Source organism: Trachemys scripta, chromosome 2, assembly GCF_013100865.1.
Source record: "Trachemys scripta elegans isolate TJP31775 chromosome 2, CAS_Tse_1.0, whole genome shotgun sequence".
NCBI classification, from domain to species: domain Eukaryota; kingdom Metazoa; phylum Chordata; order Testudines; family Emydidae; genus Trachemys; species Trachemys scripta.
Genome location: NC_048299.1, coordinates 53,839,980 through 53,864,969, shown reverse-complemented (window position 1 = coordinate 53,864,969; position 24,990 = coordinate 53,839,980). Strand labels below are relative to the sequence as shown.

Here is a 24,990-nt window from a genome sequence, read left to right as displayed (position 1 = left end):
CATCCGAAGAAGTGGGCTGTAGTCCACGAAAGCTTATGCTCTAATAAATTTGTTAGTCTCTACGGTGCCACAAGTACTCCTGTTCTTTTTGCGGATACAGACTAACACGGCTGCTACTCTGAAACTTTTTTCTTGAGTCCCATATCTCAACATAATTTTCCTAATCCTCTCAAACTTGGGAAAATATTGCTTGCTGGCCACATTCCACATGTGTCAAAATTTAAGTGGAAAAATAGTCTTCTGTAACTATTTTAGGGGGAAGGAGGCAAATGTGCATTACAATATAGTGGAAAATATGTCTCAGCCTTTGTTCTGGAGAGTCTGCTCCCTTTAAATGAGATTTAACCACCAAATGAAGTGATAACAGTGATTCATCACAGGGGTCCTTTCATGGTAAATTCTCCTTTTCTTCCTGAAAAATAATTTTCCATTATAAATTAAAATGTCTTTTAAAATGAGCATCAATGATTATTCAGATCCTGATCACATAATTAACATAGTGTTTTTGTAAATCTGCTATTTTAACATAAGGTTCTTTCTAATAGTGATAGAAGCATGGGATTATTTATGTTGATATGAACTTTCAGATAAGATTGATGTTGCAATGAGACTAGCATTTTTATAATAATAATAATTAATGGAGATATCCCATCTCCTAGAACTGGAAGGGACCTTGAGTCCAGCCCCCTGCCTTCACTAGCAGGACCAAGTACTTATTTTGCCCCAGATCCCCAAGTGGCCTCCTGAAGGATTGAACTCACAACCCTGGGTTTAGCAGGCCAATGCTCAAACCACTGAGCTATCCCTCCCCCCATTGTTTTCTAAATGTGTTTGTGTTTACTTATCTGAAGGATATTTTTGGATCTATTCTGTCCTGTCATCTCTCAGACTCTTACTGTTTTTAATGTTTAAATTCCCACTTAATGCTAAAGGAAATAAACTCAGACACTTCATCTGCAACTGAGTAATATTATGTTTGTAATCCAGTGAATGATTTTTTTTCTCACTAATTTTCTTCTAGGGTGATTATAGTATCTAGCTGCATAATTATTCCAAATAAGTTGGGTACGGGACAAAGGCAACCTTTATAAACATTTTCTTCACCAGTCAATGTGCCCTGGTTTGTCTGATCATCCCCTGCCAGGAGATAACCAATCCCCAATTTGCTACTGCTCTGGGCTAGCCCATGTAATCATCTGTTTCCTGTGTCTGACATAGTCTTCCTTTTCTAATGTATATCCAATCTATTTTAGGTATTTATAAGTTGCTCCTTGGCTGTCTAGTGGTCTTTTAATAGGTAGCAGGTTTAAAAGAAACAAAAGGAAGTATTTTTTCAAACAACGCACAGTCAACCTGTGGAACTTCTTGCCAGAGGATGTTGTAAAGGCCAAGACTATAACAGGGTTAAAAAAAGAACTAGATAAGTTCACGATGGTTAGGTCCATCAATGGCTATTAGCCAGGATGGGCAGGGATGTTTGCCAGAAACTGGGAATGGGCAACAAGGTATGGATCACTTTAATGTTCTGTTCATTCCCTCTGGGGCACCTGGCATTGGCCACTGTCAGGAGACAGGTTACTGGGCTAGATGGACCTTTGGTCTGACTGAGTATAGCCGTTCTTATGTTCTTTGCTTGGAGCAGCAAGGAAGAGGAGCTGTTTTGTCCCACTTTCATATATTTAATTTCTGTACGTTTCTAAATATATTCCTCCTAACCAGGAACAAATGATAAAACAGCTACTTTCTCTACTGGCATAGCTTCACTTAACTCAGTTGAGTTATGCCAGCAGAGAATTTGACCGAAGAAGCTCTTGGCTTCCCTTGCTACCTGTCAGCATAGGAGCATCTGAGGACCTGAAAGGACCTTCAAATTGTGTAACAGAAGCCTTTGTAATAGAATCTGGCAAACTCCCCTAGTTGTGGGGTGGGGTTGTGGGAAGTTATCTTCATCTAACAGCTACACTTCATTTTGAGGAAATCACTGGACAGCCATGGACTTTCCATCTCAAAATTGTCATAGTTTCAGAATATCAGAGAGAAGTTACCCTCTTCTGTTCTCTCTTGTAATCATGTTCTTACCATATCTACAGGAATCAGCTCCTCAGTGTTTCATAACAGAATGTAATTATTTCCTCTTACATTATGTGTAAAAGCTTTTCTGATACAAAATCTGGCAGAAACATTAAATCAGTAATGCAATAAGGATAATACTACACTGTTGTTCATCTGCATACCATATAGATAGTGTAATTGTATGAGGTTTTAATGTTCTTAAAATGGCAATTGATCAAATAGGGGATTGCACTCCTTAATTCTACTTGTCAGACAAATAAATTACTTTATTACATTTACTAATCAGTTTGTTATTTGCCTGTAGGATTCAAAATGTTCAGCTTATCCAAAAATAATAAATTATGCCTTAATAAATTAATTCTCTGAAACAATCCCCTTATTATGTAGCTTTGTAACCAATTAAATCCATTTATGTTTTTGGGGGGCAATTTATAAGTAAAATGATACGTTTCTAGAAACAAATTCTTCATTGCCAGTAAAAGCTGAGGATGGTAGAAGCTGAAGAAGGCAGCAATCCAAAGCCCCTAGCAATATCTCATTGCCAATGTTTTAAACAGTATCACCAAAAAATGTTTAAAATTAAAATAAAAGGAAAAACCTGTCATTATTGGAAAAATCATATTACAGCGAGAAAGAGTCTCTCTTTGTTCCTCTGTCTGTAGTTAAATTTGCAACTAGATTTGATTATAAACCTGATTTTCATCCCTTCTCTAACTCAAAGTAGAAGGTTCATTCTCAGAATTACAAGGTAGACTGTAATTAATTTAATGAATAACTGTAGTTTTCAATAGTCTTCAAAGAAAAAATCCTTATGTTCATAATTAGCAAGAGTCTGAAGATAAGATGAATTTGTCAGAGAACAAATTGAATCAGTTGAAGGAAAAATGTATGGTGATGGATCAATTTTCAGCAGCGGCCACTGTGACGCACTGAAGAAACTAGGATTTGGGGGAAAATATGCTTAATAAAATGCTTGATGACAATTTTTGCTTTATATATAGACAACAGAGAAAGTTGGATCTCAGTACATTATTGGATAGTATTTGTGTATGGAGCCTACTCACACATCACTCAAGGAGCCCAGGTCTGTGGGAACTTCTGCATACATTGTAAGGGCTTCCACTGAAAACAGTGAAACAGTGTAAAGACTCTTAATTAACCTCAGTTGGTTTTCTGTCAGGCCCAGGGTGCAAAAAAGATTCTTCCTTGCAGGAGAGGAGCAATGCTTCTGAACACCTCCTAAGTTGCTGTGAAGTGATCTCCTCCTTTTCTCCCCTTGTGGAACTTCACATGTGTACGGGAGAGGCAGGAGCGGCGCCAGGGTTTTTGCCGCCCTAGGCGGCAGCGCTCCTCCTCAGAGCATTTGGCGGCGGGGGTCCTTCCGCTCCGTGTCTTCAGGGCGCTTCAGTGGCGGGTCCCAGAGCAAGTGAAGGACCCGCCGCCGAAGCACCCTGAAGACACGGAGTGGAAGGACCCCTGCCACCCAATTGCCACTGAGGACGGCAAAATGCCGCCCCCCAAATCCTGCTGCCCTAGGCGACCGCCTAGGGTCGCCTAGTGGAAGCGCCAGCCCTGAGGAGAGGAGCTCCACTGCTCTGCACCTGGGGAAGTACACAGCACCATAGCATCTCTCCACTAACTCCTTAGAGCCTGATGCCATATGACAATGTATGTGCCTCATGAATCAATTTTTTAAATTGACATAGCTGGTAAAATGCTACTCAGCAAATAACTAGTTAGACAGTTAGTGGAAAAATTGTTGAACAATGTTTTTGACATTTTTTCCTGCTATTCAGTCAGCCTTAGAAGGAAGTTACATCCTTTTAACATTTATTAAGTGGAAAGTAAATGAACAGTATGTTACAATTCAGTCTTCTCTTGCACCCCACCCCAAAATAAAACTACAAAACTCTTTTATTCTTTTAAATTGAAGGAAATGTGGCCTTTAGGAAAAAGTGGAGTGGCCTCAGAGAGAGTTTTCACTCCTGAGTAATCGGCTTAGCTTTTGGAATAGTGGTGTCAGGTAAATTGTCCAAGCCCTACACTTAGGCATATGTTCTATGCATATAGCTTGGTTCCTTTCTTACTGCCCCTTTGCTCCTAGAGGTAGTAGGTTGCCCATATCAGTAGGAGATTACTGTTTCACAGAGTTGGCTCATCTGGGCTTGCCAGAGCATTTGAGGAATGGAGTCAAGGCTATATGCCCTTTCTCTTCCACTTCCACTCTTCTGCACCCAGTGGGGGAGGCCATGCAGGGACATACATAGTGGGGTCTTATACCCCTGTGTGGCAGCATAGGTCATATCAATGTGTAATAATTGCTGTCAGTTATTTAGTTGGTGATGGTGACCACTTTAAATAGTAGCTCATGATGGCTTGACTATACTTCTGAAGTTTGCTATTTTATCAATAGGTGCAACTCCATTGTTCAAGAGTTTAACAGCCTTACAGCTTGAACTTGCCTTCGGATCTGCATTGCATCTCATTCTGTCTCATAAAAATGAGCTGCTGCATTTGTACAAAAATGAGTAGTAGGTAATTTCCTGAAAGTCAAACCAATAGCTTTCATGTACAGTATTAGAGTGTAGAATCAAGCCTTTCTTTGGTTTTTATACTTGTCTCCCCTTGTATATAGGAGAGAGGTGAGTAGGAATTAGGATAGGCCTGATGAAGGAGGTCTCCCCAATTCCATGTGCATAGAGTATGTGCACAGAACTCACACAGTGCGTGTTGACGCAGCAGGTTTAAGAGAAAGAAGCCAGAAAGGAGAAAGGCAATGGGAATCTACAAAGAGAAGAGACAAGAAGACCAAAGGGTATGAGAAGAGGCTGTGAGACTTCAGAAGGTGAAGAGACAGTTGATGAGATTCACAAAGCTGCTTAAAAGCATTAGAACCCCCTTCTGTTCCAAGCCCTTGTTTAGGATGGGAGTCAAACCGGAGAGTCCATGATAAGGTAGGAAACTAAGAATTTTATAGAGATGAAGAAGTGCTTCTGTTCTTCTCCTATTGTATAGAATCTGGGCTTTTGGAAACTATTTTCAAACAGGTGTCTCTTTTCTAAACTGCAAACAGGTGCAAGACTGGGTGAAGAACAGATCTGAAGATGTGAAACAATAAGAGTAGAAAGCTGTTCCCAAGAGAAAAGAGAATACTCCATGATAGGGCAAGGATCCCTGTGTATGAAATGGCTTTTTGAGGGTTTTTTCTGATGTCTTCGAAAATTAGATTTTGTGCTAATTGCCAACCACCATCGACTCACTTGGAAGAATAACATGAAAGATAGAAAATGCCCAAATTATTAGGTGATATTTAGCATTCCAGCCATATCAATCCCGTTGGTTGTTTGATCCTCCTTTGCCTGCACTGGTATCCTCGGGCCCTCTTTGGATGCTGCTCATCTGAAAAATTGCAGCCTTTCATGGTTTTTACACACACACACACACACACACACACACTCTCTCTCTCTCTCTCTCTCTCTCTCTCTCTCTCTCTCTCACTCACTCAGAAAGTGACTGAGAGACCTTACAGACTAACAGATGCATTGGAGCATTATCTCTCTCTCTCTCCTTTCTCTGCGTTTTTTGAATGCAGATTTCCATTTTCTTTGAAAATCCTTTGTCACAGATGCAGCTCACCAGACTGCTGTGAGGTGATCCAGTCATTGAATCCCTGGGTTTTAAGCCTCTGGCATCTGAACAGAGCTTAGTTACTGTCCCTGTTTTAGGGTCCTTAGGTACACTCTCCAGGTGTCTCTGGGTGCAGATCCCCCATGCAGCACCTTGTACTGACAGCTGCAGCCATGCAGTCTTCTGCATGGAGACTTGGAACAATGCTGACACTTCCCCCTCTGCCTAGGGTTGCCAACTGTGACTGAAGCTATTCTCGGATATTTTTTCCCCCAACATGATGTAATGTCATTTTCTTTAAATATCCTATTAAAATCTCCTGGATTGCTTTCAACAGTCACTGGGAGATGAATGCCGATTCCAGGACACACCAGGCCAATCCTGGAGGGTTGGCAACTCTACCTCTGCCCCTCCTGCTCCCCTGGTAGCTTAAACACACCATCTCCGAGAACTACACCCAAAAGTATTAGCCTTCTGATTCCTCCCCAGCTCACCCTTAAGATAGGAGGAAGAATGGAGAGCATGAACAAAGAGACAGATGACCAAAGCAAAAGGTTATAAATGGACTCTCAGAGAGACACCCAGAAAGTGCTCCCAGCTGGAGCAAACTCCCTTAGCATAGATATTGTCAGGTAAAAGCATAATTGTTAAAGTTTAGTACTCCCCATTGTCCTTACCCTGGTGTGTAGTGATCAATGGCTCCATGTCTAGTTGGCAGCCGGTTTCAAGCGGAGTGCCCCAAGGGTCGGTCCTGGGGCCGGTTTTATTTAATATCTTTATTAATAATCTGGAGGATGGTGTGGACTGCACTCTCAGGAAGTTTGCAGATGACACTGAACTGTGAGGCGTGGTAGATACGCTGGAGGGTAGGGATCGGATACAGAGGGACCTAGACAAATTAGAGGATTGGGCCAGAAAAAACCCTGATGAGGTTCAACAAGGACAAGTGCAGAGTCCTGCACTTAGGACGGAAGAATCCTATGCACTGCTACACACTAGGGACCGAATGGCTAGGTAGTAGTTCTGCAGAAAAGGACCTAGGGGTCACAGTGGACAAGAAGCTAGATATGAGTCAACAGTGTGCTCTTGTTGCCAAGAAGGCTAACGGCATTTTGGGCTGTATAAGTAGGGGCATTGCCAGCAGATAGAGGAACATGATCATTCCCCTTTATTCGACATTGGTGAGGCCTCATCTGGAGTACTGTGTCCAGTTTTGGGCCTCACACTACAAGAAGGATGTGGAAATATTGGAAAGAGTCCAGCGGAGGGCAACAAAAATGATTAGGGATCTGGAGCACATGACTTATGAGGAGAGGCTGAGGGAACTGGAATTGTTTAGACTCCAGAAGAGAAGAATGAGGGGGGATTTGATAGCTGCTTTCAACTACCTGAAGGGGGGTTCCAAAGAGAATGGAGCTCGGCTGTTCTCAGTGGTGGCAGATGACAGAACAAGGAGCAATGGTCTCAAGTTGCAGTGTGGGAGGTCTAGGTTGGATATTAGAAAACACTGTTTCACTAGGAGGGTGGTGAAGCACTGGAATGCGTTACCTAGGGAGGTGGTGGAATCTCCTTCCTTGGAGGTTTTTAAGGTCCGGCTTGACAAAGCCCTGGCTGGGATGATTTAGTTGGGAATTGGTCCTGCTTTGAGCAGGCGGTTGGACTAGATGACCTCCTGAGGTCCCTTCCAACCCTGATATTCTATGATTCTATGATGATTCTACCTGTTGTAGGCGCTGCCAGCAATGGTGGATTCCACATTTACATAGGGCATTAAGTGATAGCAATTTTCATAGTAACAACTTCATAATATCAAGCAGAATTTATAAGTTGTACAGATAGCTCTCCCCACCCCCATTTTCACACCCTTATTATTACTTTTCTCAGATTAAATATTCAGAATCTAGTGTATTTTAGAATAAATCATAATGCTATTTACTGGCATTTTACAGAGAGAGATAAGTTAGTTTTATTCTTATGACTTTAATATATAACTATGTACAAGAAGAAAGCTAAGGAAACCCAATTAAGGATCATCAGTTTCTGCTAGAGTCTTCTCAATTCCCAGCTTGTTAGAACTAATGTGGGTTCTGACATCTCTTGATATAGGTGTCCTTTCCTCCATTACTCAATTCAGTATAATGCAGTGATAAAGGTGACCTCATTAGAAGAGTCATGGTGTCATAAATTTACATTACATTTGTTTAAACCATCCTGTCTTTTTAAAGTCCATTCAATCTACCTCATGGTGTCATCTGGGTAGTATTGGATCAAAGTGTATATTAAGTTTCTGATTAAACAGACCTCTTCTGCAGTTAGGAATAAACACAATTATAACTTCTTCCTTCCTGATGTTGGTTTAAGATTCACATATGTCCAGTTTCAGTGAGTTCCACCATTGTCCTTACCCAGCTGGGTAAACAGACTTTAAGGAAATGATGTACATTTTAGCATACCAACCATTCGCCTACTGTTCAAAACTCCTTGCACATGTTCTAGTGGACCCTATCTTTGTCTGACTAAAGGGTATGTTTAGTGTCTTTCTCGGAGCACACTCAATGTTTCAAACCCAGTTTCATGCCTGTTTTTCTAACAGTCCCGTCCCTGGGTTCTAGATTGATAGATAAAAGTGGTCAATACACATATATCAGGTAAAACTAGAATTGGACATGCAACACTGTTTCATCAAATTCTGAAATTAACAGTGGCTCTTACAGTCATTAATGTGAATAATTGATATTCTGCTCTACATTCTCAAAGTAAGTTTCAGTTAGAAACTCACATATTTAACAGAAGGCAATTAAGATTTTTCTTCCATTTTTAAAATAAAAATAAAGCTCGTGGCTCCTCTCAGTCAAATCTTTAGTAAAACCGAATCCTTAACCTGGCATTAGACTTCTCTGCGGGGAAAAGAATATCTAGAGCAGGGCAAAACTTTTCAGCCAACACTTTTTGACTAAAAATGCAGATTCAGCAAAACTGAAATGTGTTGCTAATTTGGGTTGGTTTCATTGAATTGTTCATGTCTGAGGGAAAAGGGAGGTAGCAAAAATAATTTCCAGGAAAAAGTCAGAATGTTTCCTTTTGATGTTTTTGAAACAAAATGTTTAGAATTTTTTAATTCAAAATAATTGTTTCAAAATATGTCTTCAGTTTTATTTAGAAAATTGAAAAGGGGAAGGATAGCTCAGTGGTTTGAGCATTGGCCTGCTAAACTTAAGGGGGCCATTTAGGGATCTGGGGCAAAAATCTGTCTGGGGATTGGTCCTGCTTTGAGCAGGGGGTTGGACTAGATGACCTCCTGAGGTCCCTTCCAACCCTGATATTCTATGAAACTGAAGTGAAACATTTCATTTTGGATTAAATTAATTGTTTAGTTTGACCTGAAACAATTAAAAAAATTCAGGACTGCCAGCAAACCAAAAAATCAGTTATTTGCACAGCTCTAATCTTCTGTTCCATACCAGCTGGTGCACTTCAAGGAGGAGAATGGCTGGGAGAGTTTGTGCAGTCATATCTTCTACCTGAACCATATTCTCTAACCTCACCTATACGCTGGGGTACATGGAGCCGCAATGGTGCAAGAGTAAGGATCCCTTCAGTAGGATTCCCGAAATCATGCTCTTCTTCTTTCCTGCAGCGGAACCATGCCATTTCTGCTAGGTCATGGTCTTGAGTTTGCAGATGAAGTAGGACGTTACCCTTAATAACAACTGGATATTTGGGGAAAGTGCTTTTAAGAAAAAGAAGCATAAAATATGATACAGTGAGACCCAATATCTTAAATTACTGTAAACCAACCAGCTGTGTGTAATAAAGTGATTAGAGGAGTTCTTCTTATTTATAGGACTCTGTTTCATTAATACATTCTCCATTTCAGGTTCACAAACGCAGAAGATTTAAAAGGAATATGCCATTAAATATGTGAAATATTTTAATCTCATAATTACCAGTGGTTGGTTTAGCTTTGAAGATGCTATTCTATAAATTTGGAGTAAGCAGTCATTCACTGAAGACAGCCCTGCTAACTGGAATAGTAATTACTATATGTGGCTGAAGCACGTTGATTACTACAGATATAATTAGCTTGAGTGCAGATGTCTGAATAGATGTGCATGTTTTTACCTGTGTCATGCACAGATCCATAGGTATTGCTTTCATTTCTGTTTTTGAAAGTGTATGTAGCTGTGAATGCCCGCCATTGCAAGTCATTTGATTTGTGTAACAGAATATTTTCCATGTATTAACATGTGGAAACAGTTTGATAGATTAGGTTGAGAAGAAATTAATCACAGTGATTTTGAGCAGTTTCATCTGGCTCATATCCAGAACTAATTTAGGCTAAATCCCAAAGAGACAGAAGTATTTGATAATTTGCAAATAATCTTTCACCTAATCAAAAATTCTACCACAGCTTTGTAAATTGTTGGATCTATATCTAGCCCATCTACATTCATATATGTTATTAATCTGAGCTGTTTATTTGAACAGCACTTTTATGTGACTCTTATATTCACTGAAGACTAAAATAAAGTCACTTGCATTTCTACTAAATTAAGCTTTTTTAAGCTTAGTGGACATACGGGGCCAAATTCACCCTCAACACTGTTCCGTTGACTTCAATGATATTGCACCATGAATTTATTTGTCTTGTGTCTGACTGTCCCAACTGATTTCAGTATAAAGCTTCAAAGAGATTATCTCATTTTAAGTGATTTAAATATACTTCTAAATTCTGGGTCTATATTTATGAAGACAGAAAGTTTATTTCTTTTTAAGGCAATGTAATGCAAAATTTTCAGAACTCTGTTTCCATGCTAAAGGACTTGTCAGAGAATAACTCTCTGATTAAAGAAATCAGCATGTTCTGCTAAAAATATTAATATTAAGATATGTTAACACTAAGAAATGTATAGATGGTTAAAGTTTTCCTGTTGTTAAATTGTCATTCATAATCTTGATATACATGAATTGACATCAGATCTAGTCTGTGTATTAAAAATCTGAAACTCATCTATTAACATAGATTTATGGATTCCAAGGCCAGAAGGCACCTTTGTGATCATCTAGTTTGATCTTCCGTATAAGACAGGGTATAGAACTTCTCTAAAATAATTCCTAGAGCAGATCTTTTGGCAAAACATCCAATCTGGATTTTAAAATGATCAGCGACGAAGAATCTACTGCAACCCTTAGTAAATTTGTTCCAAAGGTTAATTACTTTCACTGTTAAAAATGTGCACCTTATTTCTAGTCTGAATTTGTGTAATTCAGACAACTTCTGGCCATTGAATCATGTTATACTTTCTCTGGTAGATTGAAGAGCCTATTATTAAATATTAAAACATGATTAAAATATATATAAGATATGCTTTGGATTGGTAGATCTAGCCGAGGGAGATTTAAGGTGGAAGGAGAATGAGTGCTAGGAGATATGAAGCTAGATAGTAGAGTGGAAACAATTGCTAGCAGGAAAAAAGGAGAGAAGGGGTGTCAGAATACAGAATCAGAAGAGTCCTCACTTTATGGTCTGATGCTGCAAACTAACGGGCAGGGGCAGCTCTATGTATTTTGCCGCCCCAAACACGGCAGTCAGACGGCTTTCGGCGGTGCGCCTGCAGGAGGTCCGGCTGGTAACACGGATTCGGCGGCATGCCTGCGGGAGATCCACTGGTCCTGCAGCTTCGTTGTACCCGCCGCCAAAGCCGCGGGACTGGCGGACTTCCCGCAGGCATGCTGCTGAAGGCTCCCTGACTGCTGCCCCCACAGCGACCGACAGGCCTACTCCCACGGCTTGCTGCCCCAGGCATGCGCTTGGTATGCTGGTACCTGGAGCCGCCCCTGCTAACGGGCCTAAATGGCCTGTGAACCACCTACCTAAAGCCTCAACACAACAAGCTGATTTGTACAGGTGGACTTCAGTGGGACTCTGCATGGGCATCTGTGGTCCGCTTGCAGGATCAGGGCCTAAGATACTGCCTTTCTTCTGAGACCAGGCTTCTGCAGCTGTCAGGCTTGGATTAAACAGTGTGCACTCAATGCACTTGCGCAGGGCCTCCATCTCAGGAGGACCTCTGACCACTGGCAATAAAAAAGCAAAATAAAACCTGAGTGGTGCTGCGATCCCTAGCACCAGATTGTAATACCACTCACTCAGACTTGGCCCAGCCTCTCCTCTATCATGATGGAGGGGCAGATGGGCCAAACCTGAGTGATGTAGGGCCATGTGAGTGCAGGGTGGGCAATAGGATAAAGTGAAGGTGGGCAGCCAGGATTGGGAGGAGCTACTTAGCCCAGGATGGGAATGAAGAACTGAGCTAAGCTGGGGTGGGTGGGGAAGGCAGGTTGCCAGTGAGAGGCCAGGAAGGTCCTCAGGGTGGGGAGGGGGACTGAGGAAAGTTGTTGTTGGGCTGTGTGGTGAGTGGTGAGTATTGGGGTTGGAGGGCGGGAGTTGAGGGGCTGGGGGAGAATGTGGTGTTGAGCATTAAAGGGTGAGTTGTGAGAGCTGTGGGGGCATTCGGGGTGGTGGGGTTGGGGACCAGGATGTTCAGGTTGAGTGGGGGATTTGCGGGGCTGTGGCCAATGGAGTTGAGGTGTTGGAGGCTGCAGTGAGCAGGGTGTATGTCCGGGTTCTGGATTGTGTGTGGGGGATGGATATATATGGGTCGCAGGATAATTGGGGGATGGTGGAGAGTTTTTGAGGTATATGTGGGGTGGAGGGGCATTCGGAGGTCTGTGTGGGGTGGGATATATATGGGTCGGAGATGCTTTAAAGAGGGTGTGGGGGCACCCTCTTTAAAGCATTGTGCACAGTGTCCCCCAAATTCTTTATTCTGGGCCTGGCAGTTGGTGTCTTCTGTTACGGCTTTGTGCCTTTGGAATTCACTCCTTTCTTGGTCCATATCACTCAAAGTTGTTAACTTTCAGGAGGTGCTGAAAGGTTCCATTTTTACTCTGGCTATGAGGAAGGGACAGATTTGTGAGGCAGGGTAGTGGAGGGGACTCTGGTGGTTTGGATGTTATGTTTTTGTTTTGTTTTGATTTTTTGGGAGGGTTTTGTTTTGTTTTGTTTTTTGATAACTTGCTCTGGCTAGGGTATATTTTTCTGAGACCAAATCTGTCTGGTGTGTGTACAGAGTGCCGAGGGCATCCACAGCCTGGGATGGATGGCTGATATCTCTCTCTCTCTTTTTAAAATTTTTTTTTGGTAGTATACATCCAAATGAATAAATGAATACTTATTTAAAGTAGCTACTCATACAGATAAACAGACCAGGCTATTAGATGTAGATTAATTCTTTTTTTAAAATAATATATGGATTTTCAATATGTATATTTTATAAAAATACTGTATAAGTTATTTTGCATTGTGTCACCAATTCCTTTCTTTCCTTTTGTTTCACTTTCTTAGTATATGGTGTTATCATTATTGCTCCAGAGAGCAAAAGCCTTGTATTTGCTTTAAGTTTTGACTTTTTAAACTGATTGTGCTAATGTGTATGTTCTTTCAGGCTCTAGCATGTAGCTCTTGTGGAATATGCAGGTCTGATCAGTATTCCACTCGTGCTGCTTGAAATAAGAAAGGAAGCTTAGAAACATAGTGCAAATTCTGGGGGAAATCTGGAGAAGGATAGCTAGGCAGAACTATGTATTTGCTGGGAGATGAGATCCCAGAAAAACAAATATGTCAAAAATATTGCCTGTACTGAACGTTGATACCACTGCAGAACTACGTAAGCCTGGGGTTGGTCTAAGATTGAAGCCCATGGTTTGAAATTGATGCTAGGAAGATGGAAGACTTTATGGTGCACTCACCCATACCCTACGTTAATTTGGTGCATGAATTGAATAACATTTCAAGATAATATGAAATTCATGCATGTAATTATTTATTTGTTGAATACGCATGTCTAAATGTTCAGCTGCTCTGGCTTCCAGTGTAACAACAATAAAAAGAGACAGATACTGTGTGGTTGTTTCATGGAAGGAGGTAGTGTGAATCAATGAGAATACTTACAGTACCATGTTTACATTGGACTATGTGATGTACATATCCTTCCCTACTCTCCCTTAAATCACCATTGTATCTTTGGATATTGTAGATGTGCTATTGTCTTCTGTTTTCACTCAAACTCCAACTAAGTAAATACTGAATACGGACCTTAAAATTTGACCATAAATGTTTTGGATTAGTGCAAATTTTAAATGAGTTTTAGGTATGAGGCTATTAAAGATAGAAGAACCCAAAGACAGACTGATCTTTTGTTTAGTCAGCAGATACACTGTTATGAAGACAAATAGGGCTTGATGCTGAGAGAGACTGAGTACTTGCTCCCACTGAAGTCAGTGAAAATTGCGGGTGCTCTGCACATTTAGAATTATTCCAAGTGAATGGTTGGATCTAAGAGAGATAAAAGGGGCAGGCTTCATTTTTTTTTACTAATGATTTTACCAAGAAAAACTGCTTAGTGTACCTAATTAATGTAAAGGAACAACAATACTTGTGTGAAACCAAGAAATCTATTTATTTAGATTATTTTCAAGTGTCTGCCCCGGTAACTTTAAGTGCTTTAACAAATATTTTAAATACATAAAAAACAAAGAATAAAAGCTAAAGAAAGTCAAGCAAACTTCCCATACAAGTCAACTCAACTAGAAAATAGTACTTGACTAATAATAATTAATGATGTGTATGACTAACCACCTCAAAACTCAAACCCGGCCTTCATTAAAAGCCCAAGAATGTAGATCAGTGCTGCATAGTGTTCTAAAGGTTAACAAATTCAGGCTCTGCTGGATCCAAGGGACTAATGAGTTTGAGTTAATGACCCTGCACAGAAAACATGCTGGCACAAGATCCCTCTCCATTTTAAAACCAGTGGCTGCCTATTTATGACTTTAGACTACTAAAAAGACTTGGGAAACTGTATCAAGGTTCCCCCCTGAAAGTAAAGGTCACACTATTTTCCCCAAGACCATTATTTATTTACTTATTTATTTACAGTGCTCTTGGCCAAACCTACTACCTAAGCAGCCAGGCCAAACACCTACAAATTGGTAACCAAAGTAGCAAATCAGAGGTGCTGCTATGGTTTCTGTCATCACTTCTAGTTGCTTTGGTTCTGTCTACTAACACAATGTCAATTTTGCAGAGACTGAGCCTTAAACACGCCCCAATTTGAGTAAACTGTTGGGATGAATTGGTCCACTGCACCATCTGGGTCAGACAAGATAAAGATGTGAAGCTGTGTGTCCTCAGTATATCTTTTACAGCCCTTCCTATTAGTTTCTTGTCTGTGTGGAGTAGGATATATAAAGCACAAGAAAGAACTCTTAAAGCAGATGAGCAATTTCCCACACTACCTCTAGGATCTCTGGCAAAGAAAAATAAAAGAGCCTTGAGTGTTTCCACCAAACCCTTTTAAGGATCAAAAATATGCCCACAATACATTTTGATTAATAATATTGTAAGCAATTGACAGACATGAAGGCCAAGAAGGCCAATGGCATATTGGGTTGTATTAGTAGGAGCATTGCCAGCAGATCGAGGGAGGTGATTATTCCCCTCTGTTTGACACTGGTGAGGCTACACCTGGAGTATTGCGTACAGTTTTGGTCCTCCCACTACAGAAGGGATGTGGACAAATTGGAGAGTCCAGCAGAGGGAAACGAAAATGATTAGGGAACTGGAGCACATGACTTACGAGGAGAGGCTGAGGGAACTGGGGTTATTTAGTCTGCAGAAGAGAAGAGTGAGGGGGGATTTGATAGCAGCCTTCAATTATCTGAAGGGGGGTTCCAAAGAGGATGGAGCTCAGCTGTTCTCAGTGGTGGCAGATGACAGAACAAGGAGCAATGGCCTCAAGTTGCAGTGGGAGCAGGGCCGGCTCTAACTTTTTTGCTGCCCCAAGCAGCAAAAAAAAGCACCGCCCCCCCGGGTCCCCCCCCCCCCCCGAGCGCCGTGCCGCCGGAACCCTCCCCCCGAGCACCGCGCCTTGCGCCGCACCGTGCTGCCCCCCGTCACCCCAAGATTGGCCGCCCCTTACCAGGTGCCGCCCCAAGCATGTGCTTGGTTGCCTGGTGCCTGGAGCCGGCCCTGAGTGGGAGGAGGTCTAGGTTGGATATTAGGAAACACTATTTCACTAAGAGGGTGGTGAAGCACTGGAATGGGTTACCTAGGGAGGTGGTGGAATCTCCATCCTTAGAGGTTTTTAAGGGCTGGCTTGACAAAGCCCTGGCTGGGATGATTTAATTGGTCCTGCTTTGAGCAGGGGATTGGACTAGATGATCTTCTGATCATCTTTCAACCCTAATATTCTATGATTCTATGCTTCTGTGACATATAAGACTCCATTATCATCTTCCATCTCCAAACCAATACTACCATTGCAATTTCTGGAATGTACTCAGATCAGAAATCCAATGGGCTAGGGTCAAGACACTTGTTCAATTGTCCCACTGCAACCTTCTTCACTATCTTTCCCCAAAAAGAGGGGATAGACATATTTATAATTAGCAAGACTGTTAGCATCGAGACAGTCATCCTGAGCAGAAACTTCATAATGGATTCCTTAAGGATAGAAGACAGCTTGTCCTCCTGAAGACAAGCGTTGACAGTTTCCACAAAGTGCAGACCAGTGCTTCTTAACTGATTTTCAGCCAGGAAGAACATGAGTCCAGTTCATATAACTTGAGAACTTCTAGAACTGCAGTGAGCGATGCCAGCTGAAATTCATGTTTTTTTCCTTGCTGATATGGATACAGTCTAGATCTGAGCAATTTATATCCACACAAGAACTTGAAAATTCCTTGCGGGAAATAATACTTGGCTCTGTAGCTGAGTGAAAATAATTTGAATCAACTAGTCTGTCCAGCTATAGCAGTCTCACTTTAGGTACCTAGCAAATACCATGGTAGATGTGGTTCACTGTTGAATTATTTTGGGGAAGATCTTTGGCTTCTGCTATTCAGGAGATCAGACTACATGATCATATTGGTCATTTTTTGGTTTTAGAATCAACGAATTAGATTGTCAGATACAGACTCTAAATATGAATTTATACTGTGTACAAAATAGTTGTTAAAATAGTGTTTCAAAGTGCTTTTAAGAATACAGTTTTAATTTTTTACGCAATTTTTTTTTTCAGTGTGTGTCTGATTTATGAGATCTGATTATGTAAACCACATTGCATTACATTGGTCTGGTTTTGTGATGATGCTGTGAAAAAGGCAAATGCAATCCCAGGGTGTGTTAGTCAAGGTATTTCCAGTTGAGCTAGGGAAAAATTAATCCCATTGTCCAAAGCATTGGTAAAACCTGGTCTGGAATACTGTGTATAATCCTGGTCACCCATGTTCAAGAAAAATGAATTCAAAATGGAGCAGGTATAGAGAAGAGCTGCTAGGATGATCAGGGAAACAGAGAGCCTACCTTATGAGAGGAAACTAAAAAACCTTGCTCGGTTAGCCTAGGAAAATGAAAGCTGAGAGAGGATGTGATTGCTCTCTCTAAATACCTTGAGGGGATAAGAAGGAAGAGAAGAAGAGCTATTTAAGGTAATGGACACTCTTGGCACAAACTGGCCACAAACAAATGTAGACTGGAAGTTAGAACAAAGTTTCTAGCCTCAGAAGAATAAGGTTCTGGAATGGCCTTCCAATAGGAGTAGTGGGGGCATCAGCCTAACTGGTCAAGATAGAGCTTGATAATGTTTATGAACAGCATTGCATGATGGAGTTGCCTGCACTAGCAGGGGACTGGATTCAGTGACTCATGAGGGTCCTTCCAGTCCTATGTTCCTATGGTTAGAATGTAATCTTGCATGATTGACAAAGAGATTATAACATAATATTGCATGAGCCTGGGAAATCTTATTTGACAAAATATGTTTTTTTCTGGTATTACTGTTTCAGAAAAACTTGTATTAGACATTTAAATAGACTTAACTAATTATGGAAAAGTTGTGGGTTGCATACGACTTTTTCCCCAGGACCTTTGAATTTTATAATTTTTTTGTATGTGGCCAATTAAAACATGACAAAACATATAACATTATCCAAATGTCCAGCAAGGAATAATGATCCAGCACCCTAGAATCAGAAATTAGAGATGGAAAAGACCCAGTGACATAGATCATCTAGTCCATCTATCTCAACAGGATTGTTCCCTTCAGTACATCTGCTAAATCTTTATTTCTGAGTTGATTTGGTAGCCTACTGATTAATTGATTAAGAATGAAAATCGCTAATTTACTGACTTTCTGGTGCCATATTATACCCTGGGATATGAGAAAATGGCTTTCTTTTACTCCAGGCAGAACTTTTTGGGCCCTGTCTTCCCTGTTCTCATGAAGAAGGGAAGCTCTTCACACAAGAAAATTGTTCAGATCCTTTTTCTGTCATTTGGATCCTCCGGTCCCCTCCCCTTGAGCTGCCCCTTGTAATCTTATGCACAGGTACCTGGCTTCAAGCACTGGGGGTTCACCTCAATTATGTGTCTTCCCTCTGTGCACATAAAATAGTGAACTAAATAAATTTCTTTATGATAACTCATAAAAGGCTCAACTTATTGAATAAATTTTATCTAACTATACTTACAGTACTTGCTGTCACCTCCCTGCTTCATTAGTAGGTGGTTTGGAGGAGGAAGGGTAAAGCAGCAATATTAATTGATTTCTTCTAAAATAAACAAAAATCTGTCAAAACCTGCTTTGTGTTGTATTTTCCTATTAGATGCCCATGTGAGGTTCCAGCTGAAGTCAAAGAGAGACACTCTCTCACAACCAAGAGCAAATTTTGTTAATGGAAGGTCAAGTTGATTAAGGCAAATACCACTATTGTTTCAGTAATAAGTTACTCCACCTCTGCAGAGCAAAACTGCACCAGCTCTGCTCTGAAGTCACTGGGAATGGGGGATGCTCAGTATGTCTCAAGAAGAGCTTAACACCTGGCGGCACTGGGCCCCAGAGTGTATAGAGGTTAATATGTTAAATTTGTTTTGGCTTGTTCTCTGTGCAGAAATTAGCTAAGATAAACATCCAAGTATATATTTAAGATTTTTTTTGTTCCCTAGGCAGCAGGAGCAATCCGTCCTCTCGTCTCTACTGTTGTTGCTTCCTCTGCAGATGGTTCCTTAGACCATTCACTAGAACGTGCCAGGTACAGAGCAAGTGAAATGCCTCAGGCTTTCGTATTTGATATAATCTATCAAGCATATCATCAGGTAAGAATTTGGGCTTTTCAAAACAGAAGCTCACTTTTCCCCCCCTCAGTGTCTGTTAAAGGAAAATAATTCACCTTGTTTGGTTTTTCTGAAAATTATAGTTGAAATTTCTATAAATCTATCGCAGATTATATGAGATTGCATGTAAATCATTTTAGTGTAGTCTCCTAATGCCAATGTTTTATAATACTATTTTATAATTTTTTACTATGATCTGCGTACTAGTGACAATTCTTATCATCTGTTCAATTTATACTGTTATCAAACTGCCAAATACAAATGTTATTCCTGGGTTTTAGGTGACAAAGAAAATCATTATCTATGCCTAATGGTATGTGATAAAATATATATTTTGTATATTATGAGCCATATTCTCTGATGGTGTAATTCCATTATAGTCAATGGAATTATACCAGAGAGAATTTAGCCATTCATGTATTTTACCAATGTGTCTCTCTTCCTTTGTGCATTACTGTATCATTAAATCTGTTAAAATGAATGCTACAAGCCTGACTTTGAATTAAGATTCCAATAACCCAGAAAACTCACAAAAGTCAGAAAATTAGCAATAACAGTTATTTAATTTCACTTCCTCTTATTTTCTCTCTAGCTTTGTGGTAATCTTTGTCCCTTATTTTCCTCTTTTCCCATGACACGTTGACCTCTTCCACTTCATGGGTGAAGCTGACTCAAGCAAATCACTCCTGTACTTGAGGATTAAGGGCCTGATCCAGAGCCCATTGGAAAGATTCCCAGTGATTTAGAGTTTAGGTCTTGATTCAACAAAATACATAAGCTAGTGGACTAACATGCTTAAAGTTAGATATATGTTAAGTATCTTAATCAGTGGAGTAAGTGGCAGGACTTTGTGGAGGCAGTCCTGTGTGTGAGTAGTGTAATATAATGGACAGTGGGATATGCTAAAATATTGGAAGATATTAATTTTGCAAATATCAGTTAATGTATGTAAAACTATAAAATATTCCATGCATCATAGTAAATTATTAGATTCACTAGATACATTGGTAAATGACTGATCATGATACATAAGTGAATACAATCTCTGTTTTAACTTTCCATTAATTAACTATATTGCATTAACACCATTGAACTGAAAAATTTTGGGCAGGAGATTCTAATGAAACCTTAACAGTTTCACCATTATCCCCTTTGATGTTTTCTTTCATTTGCCTCACCCTACTCTCAGAGTTTACTGGAAGCATTCCAAACTCTAATCTCCAGGCTTCACTTCCTCTTCACACATCAACTTGTGGGGCGTTGCCTATCATCCAGTGATCTCCAAGGTCGGTGCCTGGGAGCATGAGATTTCTTCACTTGCCACTTGGCAGGAATTCTTTCAGTGCACTAGTGTGTAAAGCATGGTACCCCATGGTTGAAAAGCAGAATCTGTTACAAATCCTTTGCAAGAATAACAACCTGTGTTGTGAAATCTTTTGAGTCTTAGATGAAGCTTACCCCCTATATCATCACTCCCATTTATCTACTATGAATGAAATAAAGTATTTATTTCACATGAAATCTACATGAAAAGGATGTTACCATTGCATTGGTAAGCTCTCAAAATTCAGGAGATGTCACTCCCCCCTCATGAGTATCTGTTGTGACTGTTTTTAATTACATGGCCATATACTATTTCTCAAAAAATACTGTATAATATTGTACTCTATTTTTCTAGGGTTAGGTTGTGGATACCCCATGTTCAGGTACACTAGAGAGCTGGGAAGGGTGTAAAGGAGCTTTGCTGTCCCTCCACTGCATTGTTCAATGGCCAGCCATATTTGCAATCCCTGTGTTCCTCTGAGTACAGGGAATGCTCCCACCTAGAGGGTGCACTTCTCTCCCTTTGCAGGAGCAAAACTCCAAAAGTGGGCATTGAGGAACCAGGGTTATGGTCCCTTCCCCACACCTGTTGCATTGGCTATATGCTATTCATCCAAAGGGATGATGCAACATGTACAAATGCTCTATGCTTTGGAGCTCTGGAAAAGAATTCACTTCACTAAAACTTCTTAAATGTTTCTGGTCACAGGTGGTAGTGGTTGTTATTATTTATTTGTACTGCAATAGCACCTAAAGGCTGCAATCAAGGTTCAGGGCCCTGTTTGTGCTAGAAATTATACAAACAGATAGCAAAAAGATAGCTACTGCCCTGAAGACCTTACAATCTAACTGTAGAAGAGCTTTTTGTAGGGACTGGAGGTGGAAAGAAGATAGCTAAAAATGCTTTGCAAACCTTAACTAATCTTCATAAAAATCTCATGAAGAACGTTGCTATTGTTACACTTTTACAGATACAGAAAGAGACATTAAATGTCTTGTCCAAGATCACATAGCAGGTCATATGGCAAAGCTGGGAATGGAGTCCAGCTCTTTTGTGCATACTAGACTATGCTCTTACTATGAGTAGAAAACACAATAGTGACCTTTATGCCATAACACTGGGGACCAGTTGAAGGCCCCTTTCACCTTTACTGCTTCTCCAGGTTTCCCAGTTGAATATATGTGCGCTGTTTTATTTTTTGTCTGATCTTGTACATCACATTTTTGCATGTAGGATCTCATTTTAGTGTTTGCTCACATCTCTGATTTCTCTAGGTCCATTTTCTATTACTGTTCAGTCCACAGAGCTATTTAGATCTTCTCTCAACTTGTAACATGTGACTCTCAATAATAGGCTGTTTTACTTCCCCTTCTAGGTCATTAATGATGATATGAAATGAGATTGGATCTAACCCACCAATCCCTAAATAAATAAATATATTTGAAACAAAATAAATAACTAGAAATGCCAACAAACAGTACTTTGACTGGCTTGCTATTGAACATTTGTAGGTATGATGGCTAGGGTTTCAGATATTTAATTTGTATTTTGGAAAAAAGAGCTATTCTTCATGTGGCTGCAGATGTGCATTCCACTCAGATGTGCGCATGCCCAGTGCTGACTGAAACTGGAAAACTTTTGCTTAGCAGTATCCATAGGGATGCCGCTTGTGCCCTACGGCCCTTAGCTTGTCCCGTGGCTATTTAAAGGCAGTGCTGCAGTGACATCCCAACCCCCACCTTCAGTTCCTTTGCACTGAATGTTAAGAGTAGAGACTCCGATACAGATGGGTGGAGGGTGGGTCGTGGAATACACGTCAGCACCCACATGTCAAAGAGAGAAGACATTTGAGTCTTTCACATTTTTATTAGAGGAATGCAAATGATTGAAAAAGAACTGCTTAGTCTCCTGGGAAAATAATGTAAAAATTTCTTTTAAAAATTATGACAATACAAACAGCTATATCAGCGGTGTCCAAATTTTTGAGCCTCTGAGCAAAAACCTATTTCTGAAAGGTCAAAAGGTTACAATCAATACTTTGGGGCATATTTTCTGTCCTGTTCTTCTCCCTTTGCACCCTTTCCCCTTAACTGCCTTGTTTTGGGGAGGAGTCATCCATTTATTCTTAACACAGTTGCCCTCAAAGGCCACAGATTTGACATAACTGAGTTATGTACAATATTTTGTCATAATCTCATTATACCTATTAATATAGGTGAAAGAGGCAGCAACAGCTACAGTTAAGATTGCCTAACATTTTCCAGCATAAGCCTCTATTTATAGTTTTGCCAAGTGCTAGCCATTTGGTCTGAAAATTTACATGTTAGCTCTTTGCCTCAGAGTGTATTTATTTTGCAAAGTTTCAGCAAAAATAGCTTAGCCATTTCTGAAAAAAATGTTAGGGAAAAATATGCATGTTTTATTTGTTAAAACATTCCATCGGCTTTATTGAAGTGTTCTAATGTTGCCATCCTGTATAGCTGGAACTTGAAATTTGTTAGGGAGGTACCTTTTGCTGCCCTATGAATGAAAATCCACTGAGATTTGGCTAAATTAGAAGCCTCTTCGTATCACCATGTGCATGTAGTCAGTGGAGCTTTTTGCTCCAGCCCTAGTATGCTCACTGCACTGGGTATGCTCCCAGGCCTCACTCAACTTTCTGCATGGTGCAGAGTTAGAGTTCTAGATGGGGCAGAAATACAACTTCCTCCCCTCCAAGTGCATTATCCCCATGGACTAGATCATAGGTTCTTGTGCCCTTTCCATATTACTACATACAGTCGTTAGCTACAGTATCATATACTTTTTTTTTTTTCATTCAGTGCACTTGGAGATCAGTGACTTGAGGTAGCGAATTAGAAAAAGAGAAAGAACTTGCTTTTGTGTTTGCAACACTGGATAGGGACTCAAGACCAACTGGGTTAAATTCTTTGCTCTGCCTGAGACATCCACTGTGATGTTGGGTAAGACACTGTACTGTAATGCATACGTGCAAGGGGACTGAATTATTGTTGCACAGGCAACCTTAACTCTGGCATTTCCTAACTTATTAGGTTAATATAAATGGAATTCCTGTTTTTAGGAACAGACATTTATTCTATCCATATCAGCCCCCAGGGAAATCAGAAAACTAGGAGTGTTAATTATAAATCCACCCTTTCAAGGAATAGCCAAAGAAGTCTTATTTCTTAGACCAGACTTGTTCTTTTTTGCCTAAGGTAGTTTCAGGTTTCCGTTCAGATTTTTAAATTAAACTAGGAGCCTATATCCAAAGAATCCTCCTGAAGTCTGAAAAGAAAGACAGGGTACATCATTTAGTGGAAGTTAGCATTCCCTAGAGCAATATCTTAAGAGGAATTAGAGTATCAGGAAGTCAAGGAGACTATCTGTTTCCTTCCATCAGATTATGCTAGGGCTGATTTCTATACAGACCTGATCCTGACAGATTGTGCAATGCATAGAAGCCCTTTGTATTTAGTAGTAATATAAAACATCATGTTATGTCATGTTACATTATTGTAACAAAGTAGCAGAACATTATGTAGAAAAGGCTGAAATACACATTTCATACTGTATGCTGTGTCAAGATTAGGTGCTCATTATCTAGGTATATTTATCAAGGTGGGATAGTTGTAAACAGTTACAGAGCCTTGCTTTCCTGGCAAGTGGACAGCTAAGAACAGAAGTGGAATAGCAGGAGAGCCTGAACAGAGTCTAAAGAGGTCTCTGCAATAAGACATTGGGAGAAGACACAGCTAACTGCTAGTGGACCAGCACTGACAAGCTGACTGCCTTCTAGGAGGCAGGAAGTACATGCAGATGATGGGGAGCAGCAGATTTCAGAGGGTTGTAGTGTAAGAACACTGCACTATTTTTTGTATAGAGAAGCCTCTGCTCTCCATTAAAGGGGAGTAGTGGAGGTTAAATAATATGTTCCTTTTTTAAGGGGGCAGTTTCTATTTGAAAATCACACTTCCATCTGAAAAGGCTGTATCTGTTTTACAAGTAAACCCTATTATTTATTATACCTGAAAGAGCTTTAAGTAAAAACAGCTTCTCTATTTATTGGTGTTTATACTTAGTGCATTTGACTCTACTTCATGTATAGTCAATTTGACTGTTTTCTTGATGGTGGACCTTTCCCTGGCACTGCAAGAGAGTTTTTAATAGTGATCACAACAGCAAAGCTGAAAGTGAAATAGACCAACCAAGAGATAGGAGTGTGTACTGAGAAGGGGTTAGCCCTGAGCCTGTTTAGGAGTGTTGCTCTCAAGCCTGCCCACAAGACCCTTGTAAACAGCAGTGGGGAGCAAAATCAGTTTCCAGGATTCAGCCCTAGAGAGGTCAGATTGTGTGCTGTCTCTTTTTTGGAGGATTCTTCAGGAATGTACTGAATTAATACGTCTCCTGTTCATGTCCCTCCTGTAGCCAGCACAACCCCACTTTTGGGGCAATAGTGGCAAATACACCTGGCTGAGGGGAGTTTGCAGAATCTGCCTGCATAGATGAGGACCTCTAATTATAAGAAGACAAAATAATATTATGTCAGGAAGAACCATGCAAATACTTAAATGCCATATCCTGAGAAGCAGATGTTCTTCTGGAACAGAAGAACCATTGCAAGGGTCTCCATAGAATTTGGGGATGGGATGGAGAGAAGAGAAATTCTGCAAACTGTTCAATCAGCTCAAACATTCTTTTCAAAGACTAACAATTTTCTTCTGTAGCA

The 24,990-nt window shown here is 40.4% G+C and overlaps 1 protein-coding gene across 1 annotated transcript in view; it reads left to right on the top strand.

Moving 5' to 3' along the window:
- The window catches only part of CRPPA (CDP-L-ribitol pyrophosphorylase A), a 184,132-nt gene that overhangs the window by 22,917 nt on the left and 136,225 nt on the right, over nucleotides 1-24,990 (top strand). The window contains exon 3 of the mRNA XM_034760554.1: nucleotides 18,770-18,919. Within this exon, the coding sequence (XP_034616445.1) occupies nucleotides 18,770-18,919 (150 nt within the window). The remainder of the gene's footprint in view (nucleotides 1-18,769; nucleotides 18,920-24,990) is intronic.